The following is a 16,037-nucleotide window of genomic DNA, read 5'->3' on the forward strand; positions in this document are numbered from 1 at the left end:
ACGGGTGGGACCCCCACTCCCTGCCCCAGGCTGCGAGGTCAGGACACCGGCCGCCAGGGTCGCCCGAGTCCCGGCCGCTTCGGTCCTGGGCGCCCTTGGACGGTCCAGGCCTGGGGGCGGGGGCCAGGCCCCCCTCCGTCCCCTCCCCTCCCCGCCCCTCCCCTCCTCTCCCCTCCATTCCCCCTCCCCCTGCCCTCCCCTCCTCCTGCGCTCCCATCCCCTCCTCTCCCCTCGCTCCCCCTCCGCTCTTCTCCCCCTCCCCTAACCCTCCGAGCCCCTCCCCCCTCCTCTCCCCCCTCCCCTCCCCTCCCCCTCCGCTAACCCTCCGCTCCCCTCCCCCCTCCCCTCCCCTCCCTCTCCCCCGCAGCTCCGGGCCCCTCCCCCAGCGCTGGCTCCGGCGGGGGGCCGGGGCGGGAGAGGGGGCGGCCTGGGGTCCCCAGGGGCGGGCAGCGGGCGGTTTGCAGGCCCGGGTGCTGCGCGCGGAAAGCGGGACAGGAAAGTGCTGACGGCGGCGGAGGCGCGTGGGTCCCGCTGGGGAGCGGAGGGCAGGTCGTGGCTGCCGCGGGAACATTAAAGAACCCAAAACGGTGGAAAAAGAGCATCAAAGACGGTGTCTGCAGGCGGCGGCGGGGGCGCGGGGGGGGGGGGGGGGGGGTACTGAGACCTGCCCGCCCCTCTGCCCCTGCAGGAGCTCGGCCCGTGTGGCCTCCTCCCCCCCTCCCCCGCCCCCCTGCCGGCACCTTGGGGTGGGCAGTGGCCCCTGGACGGTGGGGTCTGCAGGGTGGATGGGGCACCCGGAGGGTCACAGTCCCCAGGGGCCCCACACTCTGCGGCCGGTGGGCAGGAGCCTGGGGACTGTGGGGGGGCCTCCCTCACCGGGAGCTCCCCACTGCTCCTCACACTCACTGTCCCCGTCACACTCACTATTGCTGCAGAACACACGTGTCCCCCTAAAACTACTAACCCCCTCACACTCGCTCTCCCTAACATACTCAGTATCCTTATCACACTCACCGTCCCTGTCACACTCACTGTCCCCATCACACTCACCGTCCCTGTCACACCATCCCCGTCACACTCACCGTCTCTGTCACATTCACTGCTCCATCCCACTCACTGTCCCCATCACACTCACTGTCCCTGTCACTCTCACCGTCCCCATCACACCATCGCTGTCACACTCACTGTCCCTGTCACACCTCACTGTCCCTGTCACACTCCCCGTCCCCATCACACTCACCATCCCTGTCACACTCACTGTCCCTTTCCCTCACTATCTGTCTTTAGGGGCACGACAAGCTCCCTGGCTGGAGGGAAGGGGAAGGTCAGGGACCCCATCCATCCCCTGCCTGTGTCCCCTGCTGGCTGGCCCTCCCCTCCCTGCCCTGTGTCCAGGTGTCACCGCCTCAGGTCGGGGAGGCCCAGTGGGGTCCCCGGGGAGAAGGATGCCCTGTGGGGTCCCTGCAGCAACCGCAGCTTCTCTCTGGGCGGGGGGAAAGGGCGGGAGCTTCACACGTGGCTTGGGTTTGTCGGTGACATTTTGCACGACCACCAGGGATATCACAGCTGTGCTGTTGCCACGGGTGGCATCCCCTGGGTGCACTTGGAGTTCCTGTGTGTGTCGTGTGGTCAGCGCTGCACTGCGTCAGCTGTGGGATGGCCCATGCGTCCTGTGCTCCAGGCGCCCCGACGCCCCATCACACGGTGTCACAGCCGCCTCCGTCCTGTCCACGCGGCCCGGCCCAGCCTCGGGAGGATCCCCACGTAGCCGTGGGCGTGGGATTCATGCAGCCGCATCCTGCCCACCCGCAGCCAGGAGCGCGTCTCCTGTGGGGTCCCCTTTGCCACTGTCCCGCCAGGCCTCTCTGGGGCCGAGGCACCCGGTGGGTGACAGCCGCGAGGCTGCACGGGCGCCCGTGGGTGCTGCGCCCTGTGCCCCCAGCAGGGTCTGCTGCTCGCCAGGCTTCCTGCTGGGCCCTTCGCCCTCCCCGGCGTGAGCTTTGGTTTCCAAGGTGCCGGCCCAGCGGTGACGCCAAGCAGGGGTGTGCGGGCGGGCGGGGGAGCCGGAACATGAGCCAGCACGATGGAAAGTGGGGGTACGGGGATCCCCCCGCGCTTTCCCGAGGCAGCGGCCGACTCACAGGGAAGTTTCCATTTATGGTAAAACACAGGAAGCAGAAGGATCATCCCGAAACTGTGAAGCTGCTCTGAGCACCGGGAGGTGATGTCACCCAGCCGGGACCGTGCCCGCCGTGGCCCCGGGAGGCGGCAGCAGGTTCACAGCTATTTCTGAGGTTGGAACAGGAAATGGTTAATAGTGTTTGCAAATAAAAACTTTTTGTTCTATCCTGTTTTTGAAGCGTTTCCCAGAAGTTAAAAAGAACACCCAGTCCATCTGCCCAACTGAAGAAACTGATTTTAAAAATTTGCACAAAATATGGCACCGGTGGTTATTCGCTAGAGCGAGGAAGGCTGCGTCCTTTGCAAGGTAGAGGCGCCACGGGAGCTTTCCGACTCCCCTTCTTCCCACTTTCTAGAAGGCTGCTGTTGGATGTGAGCTTGCGTTCTTCATTTCCGCGTGTGTTCACGGGCATGTGTTTTGTGGGTGGTGCGTGCGCGTGATCGCACGTCCCTGACCTCTCGGCCCGGCCACCACCGCTCAGGCCCCGTGGGGGCTGGTCACCTGGGGGCCCGGGCAGCCCCCCCCAGGCCTCAGCAGGTGGCCCCCTGCGATCTGGGAGCCGCCCCGCGCCAGGGGACTGGACCCTGCCCGGCTCCGCGCACACAGCTCTGCGCACACTTCCTTCAGTGGAGAAACGAAACCAAACTGTGAGGCGATAGGATGGTCACACGGTCCTAAGGTCAAGCATTAGCCAGTTACTCGTTTATCCTTCACAGAACTGCCACAAGGCCGGTCAGTCACGCGGCACGCGTGCTTCCAGCCAAGTGTCTGCGGCTGCCCGTGCCCTGCCTCGGCGGCCCAAGGGCCCTGGGCCGTCCCTTCCCAGCCTGGTGCAGCTCCCTGTGGCTGCGCTGCTCCTTCCAGGGTGACCCCCCCCCCCCCCGCCCCGCCGCTGCAGGGCTACGCCTACATGACTTGGCCCTGGCCAGGCAGCCGCGGGGTGTGCACCGGGGCCAGGAGCTGCGGGGGTGGGAAGGACTCCCTGGCTGTGTGGGGCCTGGGGCCCCCGTCTCCCTCGAGCTGAGGTTTGGAGGCAGGCGGGAGTGAACCCACACCACTGTTTCCACCCGATTATCTCTCCTTGTCTGTCTCTCACCTTGTCTCCTTCAGACACACAAGTTGGGGTCCTGTTGATGGAGCCAAGCCGCCCCGTCAGCCGGTTGGCCTTGAGCTGGACCCTGGGGTTCTCTGCTTTCTCTGTGCTGTCGTCCCACAGCTGGCACTGCTCTGGTCCAGCATCGCATGGAGTGGCTTTGGGGGAACCTCCGCAGACCATCCCTAGGCCAAGAGGGGGACAGGAGACTGTCCTCGTGGCACATCTGGGCTGCCAGGGAGGCTGCTTCCAGATGCTCATCCTGGAGGCCACCCGGTGGAGGGGGCTGTGACCCCTGCCTTCCAGCCACCGGCTCCAAAAGCTGAACTCAAGAGCCTGAGTGACAGGCAGGCAACCTAAAGGAGAGTCCCCGGGGGACCGGGGAGCACCGCTTTCGTCAGTGGGGGCAGTAGCATTGAAACAGGACCTGGCTGCGCCTGACAGCCTGTCCATCCACGCCAGCCTGCGGTCATCTGTGCCTCGGAGCTGGTCACAGAGAGCTGGGCGGAGGGCGGAGTGGGGCTGACGGGACGCTAGCAACACTCATTCCCTGAGTCTGTCCTCGGAGGGCGCCCGTCCGGGCAGGTGGACCACATACAGCCCACCAGCTTCAGGGTCCAGGAGACCCAGGACTCGGGAGGCGCCGCGCAGGCTCGGCCTCATCCGTCACCCTCTGGTAAAGAAGGGGCACGCGGATGGCCCAGTGGCTTGTTGGCAAAGAGCTCGAGGTGCCGGTTGGGGGCAGACGGGCAGGCACACAAAGGAGGTGTGGGGGAGCTGGGGTCTGCCCCTGGGCCCCTCGGGCAGTCTTCTGGGAGAGCTGTGAGCAAGTTTCTGTCTTTCTTTTTTTAAAGGGTTTTATTTATTTATTCATGAGAGACACAGAGAGAGAGGCAGAGACACAGGCAGAGGGAGAAGCAAGCTCCCTGTGGGGAGCCTGATGTGGGACTCGATCCCGGGACTCCGGGATCATGACCTGAGCCAAAGGCAGACGCTAGACCCCTGAGCCACCCAGGTGTCCCTGTGAGCAAGTTTCTTAACCACAAAGATCATTTTTGGGTGGTGGAGGCCAGTCACATACCAAGACTCTTCCCTGAACTCAGAGGCAGGCTGGGGTCTCCGAGCACAGGGGGCTGCCCAGTAGGGCAGGTGGATGGGCTGTGGCACGGCCCCGGGCAGAGCACGGCTCCCACACCCAAAAGTGTGAGGAGGGCGTCAGGGCGCTGGGCCCAGGGAGGCCACGTGGAGGGGAAGGGCTCGGTGGGTGCTCCGCACAGCAGGCCAGGGCGTCCCCTTGAAGCCCTGTGCGGGCACGTGAGCAGGACCGCACGCATGCCCGCCTCCACGCTGTGGCCCCAGACCAACCGGCACGACCCGGGGCCGTGGGCACAGCCCCAGCATGGCGGTCAGAATGGCCGATGAACCAGAGTACAGGGTCTTTGCTAACAGTGGCTGCTGGAGGCTCGCTTCTCTCGGGAACAATACATCCAGAGGTAGGTGTCCGAGGTGGTACAGTGACTCCGAGTCATCCAGGGTCCAGGCTTGCCTTCTTCCTGCGCACATGGCTTCCATCTGCTGGTTCGCCTTGTGGTGTAAGGGGGCTGCGGGAGTGCCAGTTGTCACATCTGCATCAATGCCCAGATGTAGAGGACAGCGCGGGGGCCGTGGTCCTCCCCAGCTCGCTGGCCCCGCAGGAAGGAGCCTTCCCAGGAGCACAGCCCCACAATTTCCTCCCCTATCCCACGATCGCTCCTCGCTTCGAGGCAGACAGGTGTCTCAGAAACGCAAAACAGGAAAAGAACATCAGCCCATCAGCAGGCTGGACGGACATGGGCAGAGAATCTGCCGCCGTGGAGGAGTGAGGAGCGTGTCCCCGGGGCGGGACAGAGGGGCCGTGGCGGCTCAGGGGGTAGGCTGGGGGGCTGGGGCGCCAGGGCAAGGCGGTGCTGGGCAGGGCCCTGGGCTCCCTGGCTCACTTCCTGCAGCAGGGGTGGAGCAGGGCGCCCGGACCCCCAGAGGGGTGAGGCAGGAGGGCGAGGGAGGGGCCCTCATGAGGCAGGGGTGGGGCTGGGGAGGCTGGCAGTCGCAGTGTGTGGGGGGGTGGCGCACCGAGACCTGGACCTGAGGACGGCATGGGGGGCGCAGGGACCCCCACGTGGGGGACAGAGTGGCGTGGGCGCGCAGGGGGCGGCTGCTGCGGGGATGCGTCCAGGGAGGGCGGACCCTGCCGTGCGCCCCACACACGACGCAGGGTCCTTGACACAAAGCCCAAGGCAGCAGCAGGGGGAGGCACCTCCCGTGGCGGGGGCGCATCGAGGCAGGGCGCACAGCCCGGGAGGCCCTTCCCCAGCGGCTGGGCCAGGTCCTAACTGCACCCGTGAGGCTGCGCCTCGCGCTTTAGCCACGTCCACGCACATGTCTGGCGGCTCCAGCCAACATATGGTTTGGGAGAAAAAACCACCGTGGGAAAATCTGCAACAATTTGTGTTCAATAACGTCGCTCCTGGCGTCGTCCCTGACGGCAAAGAAGGAGCGCGGGGCGCGTGGGGTGCAGGCAGGGCCGCAGGCTGGGCCGCAAGATGCCGCGCTCAGGCGCCAACCGGTGCGCAACGCTGCCTGCGACGTGTGGGCCAGTGAGGCCAGGCTGTCCGAAAACACGCTCGCTGTGATTTCCTGTTTGTGAAAATTCACACACGCGTGTCTGGGGAGACGCGCAGTCGCAGCGCCACCGGGAGGATCATGTATGACTTTTTTCTGTATCAGTTTCTCCTTTGTGTTTATCTGTTTCTGGTTTTTTCTAAAATGAAAATATATCTCCTGCGTAATAAGAAATATTCAAGGGGACGGGGAACAAGGCCCAGTTCTCATTTCTGGGGGACGAACCCGGTTGCCATGGAGACTGGGCGGTTGTCAAGGCAGCGATTGGCTGGGGAGGATGCAGGATGTGGGATCCCAGGGCTCCCTCGGAGCGGAGCCGGCGCAGCTGTCAGACCGCAGTGCGGAGCCAAGTGCCAGCATGGACGGGGTGGACGCGTGGGCCAGCACCCTGGCCCAGCTCATGGCCAAGAGGAAGCCCCAGGACACCTGGGAGCTGGTCCCTGAGGAGAACCTGGCCTCCGGGGTCATGGAGAGTGGCGATTTTCAGTATCGGCTGAGGGGGCTCTCCAGGTGCGCTGGGGTGGGGGGCTCCTGGGGGGGCTGGGGGAGGGCTGAGCTGCTTGGTCCCCAAGCCGGGCTGGTGTGGTAGGGCCCTGTGGGCTGGGAAGAGGGGTCCCCCCCCACCTACCCCAGCAGGGAGCCGGGCCGGGTGTTCCCTCCTCTCCAGGAGGTGGGGGCCCCGGGACAACCTCTGTGCAGTCCCCTGGTGCTGGCCACTGCAGTCGGGGTCCTGCGGGGGGGAGCAGAGGCTGGGGGGCGACGATGCCACCCACACGTGAAGTGAAGGGCCTGTTCGCTCACTGCAGCATCTCCTGGTTTCCATGGTAGCACTGCCGGCCAGAGCAGGGGAGGGGCGGCTGCCGGGCTCACACCCCTCCCTGCAGAGGGGCCCAAGGGGCACAGGCCCGGGGTGGAGAGGCTCTGTATGACCTGGGTGGGGGCCAGCAGGGGCCCCGCTCCTCATTGTCATGATGACAGTGGCGGGGATGGGCCAGACCCGCGGGGGCCCCACCCCACCAGGCGTTCCCCCACCCTCCGGGGGCCAGCTGGGAGGGGGTCAGTGGGGGAGGTGGCCCACCGGCAGGTCAGCGCGGGGACTCTCCGGCAGCCACCCTGTGACATGGGCCCCTCAGCTCCCCGTGGCGGGGGGTGGGTGAGTGAGCAGCCCGGGGTGTGTGTGGAAGCGCCCCAAATCACGGGATGGCTCCCACCGCCCAGCAGGAGAGAACACCGCCTTCAGTGGCCGGGGCAGGGCTCTCTGCTGTCCTGCAGCTGGACACGGTGGAGGGGGGCACAAGGCACAACAGCCACGGGGCCTCCGGGAGCCTGATCACATCGAAATGCGGTTGACAGGTCAGCTCCCGGGCACCTGTGGCTGCCGCAGAGGCGGGGCCTGCCCGACGTTGCCACCCTCACCACCGCAGAAAGCTCCAGGGGAGGGCGCCGCTGGGGGACGCCCGGAGTGTGGTCGCCGGGCCCTGACCTTGGGGGCTTGGAGACGGGCCCACCTGCCCGGCCCTGGGGCACACGGCCTGGGGTGAGCGGCTCTCCCGCTCCCACGTTTGCAGCTGGGGCCGCCCCGTCAAAGGAGCTCACCGGTCCCAGCCCACCCCAGCTCTCCTGAGAGCCCCCTGCCCCCTTTACGTCAGCTTCTCTCCCTGGGGATGGAGCTCTTCCTCCCGGGACCTCCCCCGCCCCGTGAGTCCGCACAGCTTAGCCATGTGGACCCTGCCCCCCCCCACCGGCTGCCTTTGAGTCTTGGTGACGTGTCCGCAGGGCAGTGAAGCCTGGGTCACAGAGCTGATAAGCAGCAGGTGCAGCGACGCCCCCCCCCCCCACAGGTGTCAGGCCGGGCTGGGCCCTTGCGTGGGGTTTGGGTGCCAATCGGACAAAAAGGAATTTGCTTTTCAGCCTTTCAGATGATGCGCGGCGGGCAGGGGTGTCAGGGTTCGGAGCCCCCGAGGGGCCGGCTGAGCGGGGGGCCGCCGCCACCCTCCACTCACTGCCGCCCTTCTTGCCCGCAGGCTGCAGTGTGGCCGCTGCCAGTGGGGCTGGTCCTCGGCACACGTGCACATCCTCTTCCACATGTGCCTGGACGAGGACAGCCGGCTGGGGCTGGTGAAGATGCGCATCTGGGGCCAGCGGTGCCGCCTGTGCCCGCCGGGCATCCGGGCCGACTGCCAGGTGAGCCTCCTGAATATCCGGCTCTTCCTCAACAAGCTGGTCCTGTTCATCCTGCAGAAGTGCTACGGGGAGAGCCTCAGCGCAGACCAGTGCCCTGAGATCTGCTTCGGCGAGCGCTGCGAGGCCTGCGACCTGGGGGTCTGCTTCTTCCAGAAGCCCCCAGACCCGGCCTGGGGGCCCGAGGTCAAGAGCCCCACTACCATTAAGGGCCGGTACACCTTGTACGGGGGCGGCAGCGCCGATGCCTTGGAGGCCGGCAAGCAGCTGCTCACCTTGGGCAGCGGGCCCGTGGTTGACCGCTCCCGGGGCTACACCCCCAACTCCATCACCATCCCCCTCTCCGTGTCCGACTTCATCAGGAACCCGATTTCTGAGAGCAGCAACTTCTTCAGGCAAGATGATGAGATCGTCACCGTCCCCTTCTCCCTTGTGCACGTGGGAAGGGACAAGGGCCGGGTGACTCCGGGGCAGGGCTCTCGCCCCGCAGTGGACCCCTGTGAGTCGCTGGTCATCGCCAAGGGCTGCATGTCCTTGCCGGCCAGTTCCTCAGCTGCGTCCAAGGCCAGAGGCCTCCTGGTAAACATCCGGTGCCCCATCTTCCACGGCAGAGGGCTGCTCATCAGCAGCATCAAGCCCTTCCAGCTCAAGGGCTTCATCTTCAAGGGCCAAGGCTCCATCACCAGCCCCTCCGACAGTGACGAGGACACCGCCTCTGAGAGCGCCGACAGCAACCCGCAGCCTGTGTCCTATATCATCGGGCTCACGGATGACGGAGAGGGCTCTGTCACCTTCCCCTCGTCTCTGGCCGACATGATCCGAGACAAGGACTTCCCCGACATCAACGGCTCCGTCACCTTCCCCTTCATCTTCACTGGTGAAGACAAAAGCACCCAAGACCTAGAGAAAGAGGGTGGCGGCAATGGCCCTGCTGCGGCTGGCGGGCAACCCCTTCCGGGGACCCGCACCCGTAGGCCCGTCACCATCAGCGAGGGCTCTGTCACCATCCCCTTCTCGGTCTTCGACATCATCAGATGCAAGGGCTCCGGCTCGGTTGCCAGCGGCCGCCAGAGCAGCGGCCTGGCCCCCCATGGCTACAAGAAGAGGAGGACGCCGAGGGCCCGGCTCAGCAGGTCTGGCTCCCAGCCCAGCTGGGAGGAGGACTTGTGCTGCGACGACGGCTGCTGCGCGCCGCGCTTCGACCCCTATGAGGAGGTGTGGATCTGGGTGTCCATGACCGTGTGCATCCTCTGGATCATGTACCTGTACAAGTTCAGCCCTTGACAGCCCGCGCGAAGCCTGACGCCCCCTGCGGGTCCCTGCTGCACCCCTCCAGCAGGGCTGCCCAGGCCGCGGAGAGTGGACCCCCCCACCCCTGCCCGCACCCCGGGACCCCCGGCACCCCTGCCCGCCCGAGGGTGGGCCTCAGCCTTCCCCTCCATCTCCTGCTTCTGTGTGTGTTGTCTCTTGGTGTGAGTTGTGGCGTCTTGGATGTTCACTCCGTGATTATCCGCCAAGCTGCCCGCCCGTGTGCCCGGTGCCGGTCTGTATGAGTGTTACAATCCTAATAAAATAAAAGTTCAAAGGAAAACAAATCACAGTGTGTTTGGGCTGTGTGGACGCCAGCACCCTGGAGAAGGTTCAGAGGTGGGAGGGAGTGGAGGGCGGGTCACTGTCCCCATCGGTCCCCGTGGGGCGGGTTGCACACACGTCTTCCCCTGGGGGCCGCTGGGTTCCAGGCCTGGTGTGACTGACAGGACGCCCCTGAACCACTCTGGCTTCTCAGCACCCGCTGCCTGGAGGGCACCAGCCACATTCCCATGTGGACCCCCGGGGCTTTCCTGGAGCGGGTGGCAGGTGCACTCCCCACGACTGTGGGAAAAGACTAAAGCCCCCCCAGCCCTGGTTGGTGCCCCTCCACCCCCCCCACACCCATCTGATGTCCCTCTGACTCCCGCAGAGAGGGCACACCCACCCGAGGGGGGCCGAGCACCTGCAGATGGGTCCCTGGCCCTGGGGCCTGGACGTCTGCAGCAGGGATGTGGTTTGAGACCTGCCGTCCATGCGCGTCAGAACCCTCCTGCCTGCCGGTCTCACTCTGCCTCTCCGTCTGGTAAGATCAGGGGGCCCACTTCTAAGGGGCGGGGGTGTGGGGCTGCGTGGTGCCAGCAGGGTGGGGTGGCAGCGGGTCCCCACACCCTCTTCTTCTGGGCAGGGCCCCAGGGAGGCGGGGATTTGCCTGGAGGGCTCAGGTCTGGGGAAGCCTGGCCCCGGGGAGGGGTGAGGTCTGGGAACCTGTCCAGGGCTCTCCGCTGCCCTCAGGCCTGACCTGGGTCCTCCTGTTGGCAGAGGCATGGGCGGCCCGCTCCTGCAACAGCACCACCGGCTGGGTCAGGGGGCGCAGGTGAGGACATTGCACTGGGACCTCTTGTCCCTGCCCCTCTCCCTCCGCCTCCTCCTCACTTGCTCACAGAAGCCCAGCAGAAGAAGCCAGAAGGCTCCCCCGGCACTGGGGGCCCAGCCCGTGTGGACAGGAGCTCTTCTAACACCAGGAGACACCTGAAGCTGGACTCTGCAGGACCCCATCTACACGGGCTGGGACCCGCTGCCCACCCTCCGGGTCCTGTCTACACCGGTGAGAGCCCTCTGTCCTGGGGCAGGGAGCACTGTCCCCCCCGGGTGTCCTGTGTACACTGGGTGTGAAGCCGTCACCGGGTGGCTGGCTGGGGGTGGGTCTGACCAGGAGCAGGCCTGAACAGAGGGCCCTGCGGCTCTGGGGCTTCCCCGGGGGAACGGCAGGGGGTGGCAGGGACAGGGAACGGCAGCCTGACTCTCCAGGGACATTGCAGTTGCGGGGGTCCCAGGGCAGCTGACCCCATCCTGTGGGGCCAGCTGTGGGCCAGGATGCTTACAGGCACCCGTCCCTCCCCGGGGACCCGTCCAGGCACCTCCGTCAGCTCAGGGACGCTGCCCACTAGGGTCTGCCCAGGGAGAGGGTCTGCAGCCTGCGTCTGTCCTGATTGAGGGGTCCATGCCCGCCGACCGGGAGTAAGGGCACCGGGGTCGCGGGGTCCCATGGGCCCTGTCCATCCCCGCCCCCTCTTCTGGCTCCTGGGCTCCCCGCCTAATGCCCCTGCCCCCTGCTGCAGACCTTGGTCCCCTCGCGCCCCCTGCGCCCTCCTGGAGACCCGGGCCTCTCCTCCAGCCGGCGCCTGCTCCAGCTGCTGTCCTGGGGCGCCCCCGTGTGGCAGCTGGCGGTGTACAGCCCTGTGATGGGGGGACGCGTTGCAGCTGTTTTAACTGTTTCTGTTTAATCAGATGGTTTTGTTAAAACCCAACAAACCCCACCCATCATCACCATCATTAACATTAGTGTTTATGAGTAGCTAAAGTTCATTAAATCATTAATAGTTACTTCATTGAGGATTAAGTTTCATCAGGGGCACCTGGGCAGCTGAGGGAGTTAAGCGCGGACTTTTGGTCCCGGGGTCCCCAGTCTGCTCTGTGGCAGAGACTCACACAAGTATTTCAGGTGTTCTGAGCACCATGCTTACCTTCGTAGTCATGGGACACTTCAGGCTCACAGGCACCAGTTAAAATGCCAATGGCAAGCCTGGGTCGTGTAGCCCACACCTGAGCCCACACCTGAGCCCACTCCTGAGCTCACACCCAAACTCACACACCTGAACCTGCACCTGAGCCCACACCTGAGCCTGTACCAGATTCCACATGTGTCTCTTGTACAGCCTGAACGACCAGGTTGGGCCTAACTCGCTCTGATGCAGCCATGACTGTGTTTGGGAGCACAGTCGATGACAGAGACACGGAATGTCTAAACGTCTCCAAGAGAACCAGAGGCAGACACATCTTAATGCTGCAGCTACTGGTCGTTCTGCCAATGCTGGGGGCCTCAAAAGGCAAACAAGTTCCTGGTTTTTGAAGGAATGAATCACACTTCCTGGCCCCAGGGAGTGGGCCGGGTGGCAGGAGCTTCAGGCTGGTGTGGGGACGAGCAGGGCCCTGAGGGTGGAGGGAGGCCTCCAAGGACACCACCTGCGGGGCAGGGGGAGGGGCTCCAGCAGACTGGCCCCCACCAGCTGGGACTCGGAACAGTCCAAGACCTGCACCGACGCGGGACACGGGCCGGGTGTGGAGCCTCCCCGAGCCTCTGCCGGAGGGCGGCCACGCGCCGTCATCACGGCACCTGCCTGGCACATGGCTGGCACCTGCAGGGACCCGGAGCCCTCCTGAGGCCATTGGCGGGCAGCCGAAATCCCACTCGGCCAACTGCACCAGCGGGGCTCCTGGCTTTGAGCCGTCCCTCCTGAAATGCTTTTCCATCATCTTTTCTCTGAGCTGAAAGGTCAGAGACAATTTGTGGCCTTTGATTAGAAAGCACACCTATCATGTAGTACAGCTGCTCTCATCGGCTTTCCAGAAAATTCTAAAACTCTGCCACTGTAATCCCACCAGGGCTGGGTGAGTGGGGGGTCGGCACCTGGGCAGATCTTAGTGGTCCCTGGTGAGGGCGGCAGGCGTCCAGGCAGCAGGCGGCCTCTGTGCCTCATCAGGAGAGTGATGTCAGCAATGGGAACTCCCAGAGGCGGCGGGGGCACTGCCTTCTGCGGCCGGGTGGCACCAGGCCCTGCTGTTCACCTCCTTCACGCTTCCGCTCCACGCTGTCCTGCAGGATCATCATCCTGAGACCACGACAAAATGGGATTTCGAGGGGTCTTGTCTTTAAAAGTCAGAATAATTCTTTACTTAACACGGTTGGCGAGCAGCGGAGCCCGTCCTGTGCCAGCGCTGCTGCGACCTGTGCCCGGTTGCCGCTTGAGCCTGAGTGGGATTGTTGCATTTCCCGGGGACCCAGGGGAGGTTCGAGGACGTGCCGACGCGCTTCTCTTGAAGCCAAGAACAGCGGGGAGGGATGCTGCTTGCTGCAGAGACGGAGGCAAGCAGAGGGGCTGGAGGGGATCAGAGCAGCCACTGTCTGTGGAGCGCGGTGGCTGCACGTCTCCTGCTCCGCGTCTTCTGGGGTGGCCACCCCCCAGCGCCCTCCAGGAGCCCACTGGGGATGCTGAGACTGTTGGCCAGGGCTGCGGGGCGCCGGGGTAGCAGCGGTGGGGGCGGCCCTTGTGACGTGGCCCCTGTGAGTGGGGCCCATTCCCCTCCTGGGCTTGCGCGGGGAGTGGGTGCTGCCCTTGGCCAAGATCCCCAGAGTTGGCTTCCCCCCCGCAAGGAGGGGCTGCCTGGAGCCTGGCCAGACAGCAGGGTCCACTGGGGAGCCCAGCAGGCTGCTGCCCCACTCGGGGCCTGGGGGATGACCCCCGAGAAGCCGCCTGTGGGAGAGGCTGCAGGGCAGGCGGCTGGAGCCGGGCACCACCAGGACCCGCCCAGTGATGAGCCACAGCTCTGTCGGTGTCACAGGCAGGCAAGGATGCGTGGCCACGTAGTGCTGACGTGGGCCCTAGTCCATGACCAACCCCAAGAAGGCGGCCAGTCCCTTACGGGGGCCTTGCCTGAGCCCCGGAAGGGCTGGGGGGGAGGCGTGCCTCCTGCGGCCCCGTCTGGTGGGGGCAGAGGCTGGACGGTGGCTGCGCTGTGGCTGTGGGACAGGCCTCGAGTCAGGTGCGACCCCCCTCCTGCCCTGGTAGTGCCGCTGGGCCCCGAGGTACCCACAGCAGCTCTCATGCTGGTCTGTGCACGTGTCCCTTGTCGGTCCTTCAAACATTTAACCTTGCTGTGTCCTCATGGATTTTTTTTTTTACTTTCTTCTTTTTTAAGAGATTTATTTATTCTAGAGAGCGTGCTCAGTGGGGTGGGGCAAGGGTCTCCGGCAGACTCGCACTGGGCACAGAGCTCCGATGCGGCTCCTGTCTGGCCCCGGGACTCCACTGCCTGCTGGTCACGAGGACCCTCCCTGGTGGGCGTTTCTATTGCAGGGCAAGGCCACCCTGGCACTGCTCCCCTAGGCTGGCGGGCAGCAGAGTAGGGGTGGGGGAAGGAGCATAGGGACGGTAGGACTGTGGCTGGTGTGGGGACAGAGATACTCACAGAGAGGATGCCCCAGTGAGAAGCGGTGAGGACCCCCTGCCCTCCTCCAGCCCCAGCAGAGAAGCCCAGGGGCCTGCTCAGCCATCCTTGCAGAGGGACCTGCCGTCAACCCAGCAGGTGTGGGAGCCAGGGCGAGGGCCCAACCGTGGTGGCGGTGAGGGTCAGCTAGGCAGCCCCTGACGCTGCATTTCAGTTTAAAGACCTTCCCTGTTGGGACGTAACTTCCGTGTGAGAACCTGTCCTGAACCCAGGAGCTCAGCTCAGTGCGCTCAGACGGTGTGAAGGCCGGGTGACCTCCCCGCGGGACCAGAGGCAGAGCACCGGGTCCCCCACACCCTACCCCTCTGTGCACGGCTGGAAGCAGGCAGGGTGGGTGCGCCCCTTCTTCCCTCCACGCACAAGGGCACCCCTGCCGTGGCAGCTGCTGTTACCGCTCATGACTGGTCACCGCACCATTTGTGTGTTTTACGTTCCTGGACAGTGAAGGTGGACGAGGAGCCTGGAAGGAAGGAGCTTTCAAGGGTCACAAAACTCCGTCCAAAGACCAGAAGCCAGTTTGAAACAGTCCCACAGGCCAAATCTGACATCTGAGCATCAGAGACGGATACTCCTAGTGGGCCTGTGGCCACTCATCCCTGGAACCTGAACCTGTGACAGATTCCTGCCTGGGGAAGGCTGGGAGACCCTGGGCTGGGCTGATGAAACCAGCAGCCTGTTTTGAGGATCAGTGGGCACAGGGAAGGTTTGGGATGGCCCTGCGTTCCTAGAACCGAGGGGCTCCCGGTGAGGAGGGCCCAGCCTCAGGTAGGGGTGCTGCCCATGAGGGGGAGAGTGGGGAGGTGAGCCCCTGATGAGGAAGGAGTGAGGGAGGAGGTCAGTCCCAGATGAGGGGGAAGGGGTGAGGAGGGGAGGTCAGGTCCTGGTGAGTGGGAAGGGGGAGGGGGGAGGGGGGAGGTCAGCCACTGATGAGGGGAGGGGGGAACGGGTGGGGGGAGGTCAGGCCCTGGTGAGGGGGGGGAGGGAGGGAGGAGGAAGGAGGTCAGTCCTTGGTGAGAGGGCCCATCAGCACAGTTGGGATCCATGTCGACCACAGGATGGTCTGCGGCCGAGGGAGGGGAAGGCTGGGGCCTGGCGCCTAGAGGGGTGCCCGGTTCTGAGCTATTTCAGGGTGACGATGGTCACATTCTGCAGCCTGTTCATCACTGGACTCTCCCGAGTCACTTGTGACAACGGGTGGTGTCGTGAGGGCCGCTTGCTCTCTCAGGTGGCCGGGCGTCCAAGCTCCGCGTCAGGTGCGGGCGGTCAGCTCTGCAAACGCCCTGCGAGGAGTTTGCTCGGCTCCCAACATCACTAGGCCGTTTTCCCTGGTAGGGGGGGTCGTAGTTCCCTGGTGGGGGGGGTCCTACGACCGGACAGTGCACTCATCCCCTCCCCTTCCTGACTCAGTCAGAGCGTTGCGACCAAACAAAAAGCAAACCCAGTAAAGAGACACGACCCAGGCCAGACGGTCCCCCAAGGAGGGTCCTGTGTCACAAAGGATGGAACGCGGTGGTGACAGTGGGCGGCTGAGGAGCAGGGGCGGTGGGCTTGGGTTCGCGGGTCGGGACAGGGCAGCTGCAGTCTGGGTCCCATGGGTTGACGTGACCCAGGCCCTCGGGGCCTCTGGTGTAGTCACAGCCATGGCCAGGACCCCACGCGGTCTCCGTGGTCCGAGCTCCTCCTATTATGGAAACGGGCATGTGTGGCTTCCTGATAGGTTCTGGGTCATGAACCAGGGACCTGGATGTGCACCAGGGTTTACATGGGTCCCCCCGCAGGCGGCTTCCTGGGGTGGAGACTCCCGACATGCACCCTCCCGTCCTGGGG

The 16,037-nt window shown here is 65.0% G+C and overlaps 1 protein-coding gene across 1 annotated transcript; it reads left to right on the plus strand.

Moving 5' to 3' along the window:
- Window positions 1-6,197: 6,197 nt before the first annotated feature.
- Window positions 6,198-9,696, plus strand: RTP5 (receptor transporter protein 5 (putative)). Its single transcript, XM_038573104.1, has 2 exons — window positions 6,198-6,443; window positions 7,958-9,696. The coding sequence occupies exons 1-2, from the start codon at window positions 6,211-6,213 to the stop codon at window positions 9,396-9,398; spliced, it is 1,674 nt and encodes a 557-aa protein (XP_038429032.1). The 5' UTR covers window positions 6,198-6,210; the 3' UTR covers window positions 9,399-9,696.
- The last annotated feature ends 6,341 nt before the right edge of the window (window positions 9,697-16,037 follow it).

The sequence above is a fragment of the Canis lupus genome, chromosome 25 (genome assembly GCF_011100685.1).
Source record: "Canis lupus familiaris isolate Mischka breed German Shepherd chromosome 25, alternate assembly UU_Cfam_GSD_1.0, whole genome shotgun sequence".
Classification (NCBI taxonomy): domain Eukaryota; kingdom Metazoa; phylum Chordata; class Mammalia; order Carnivora; family Canidae; genus Canis; species Canis lupus.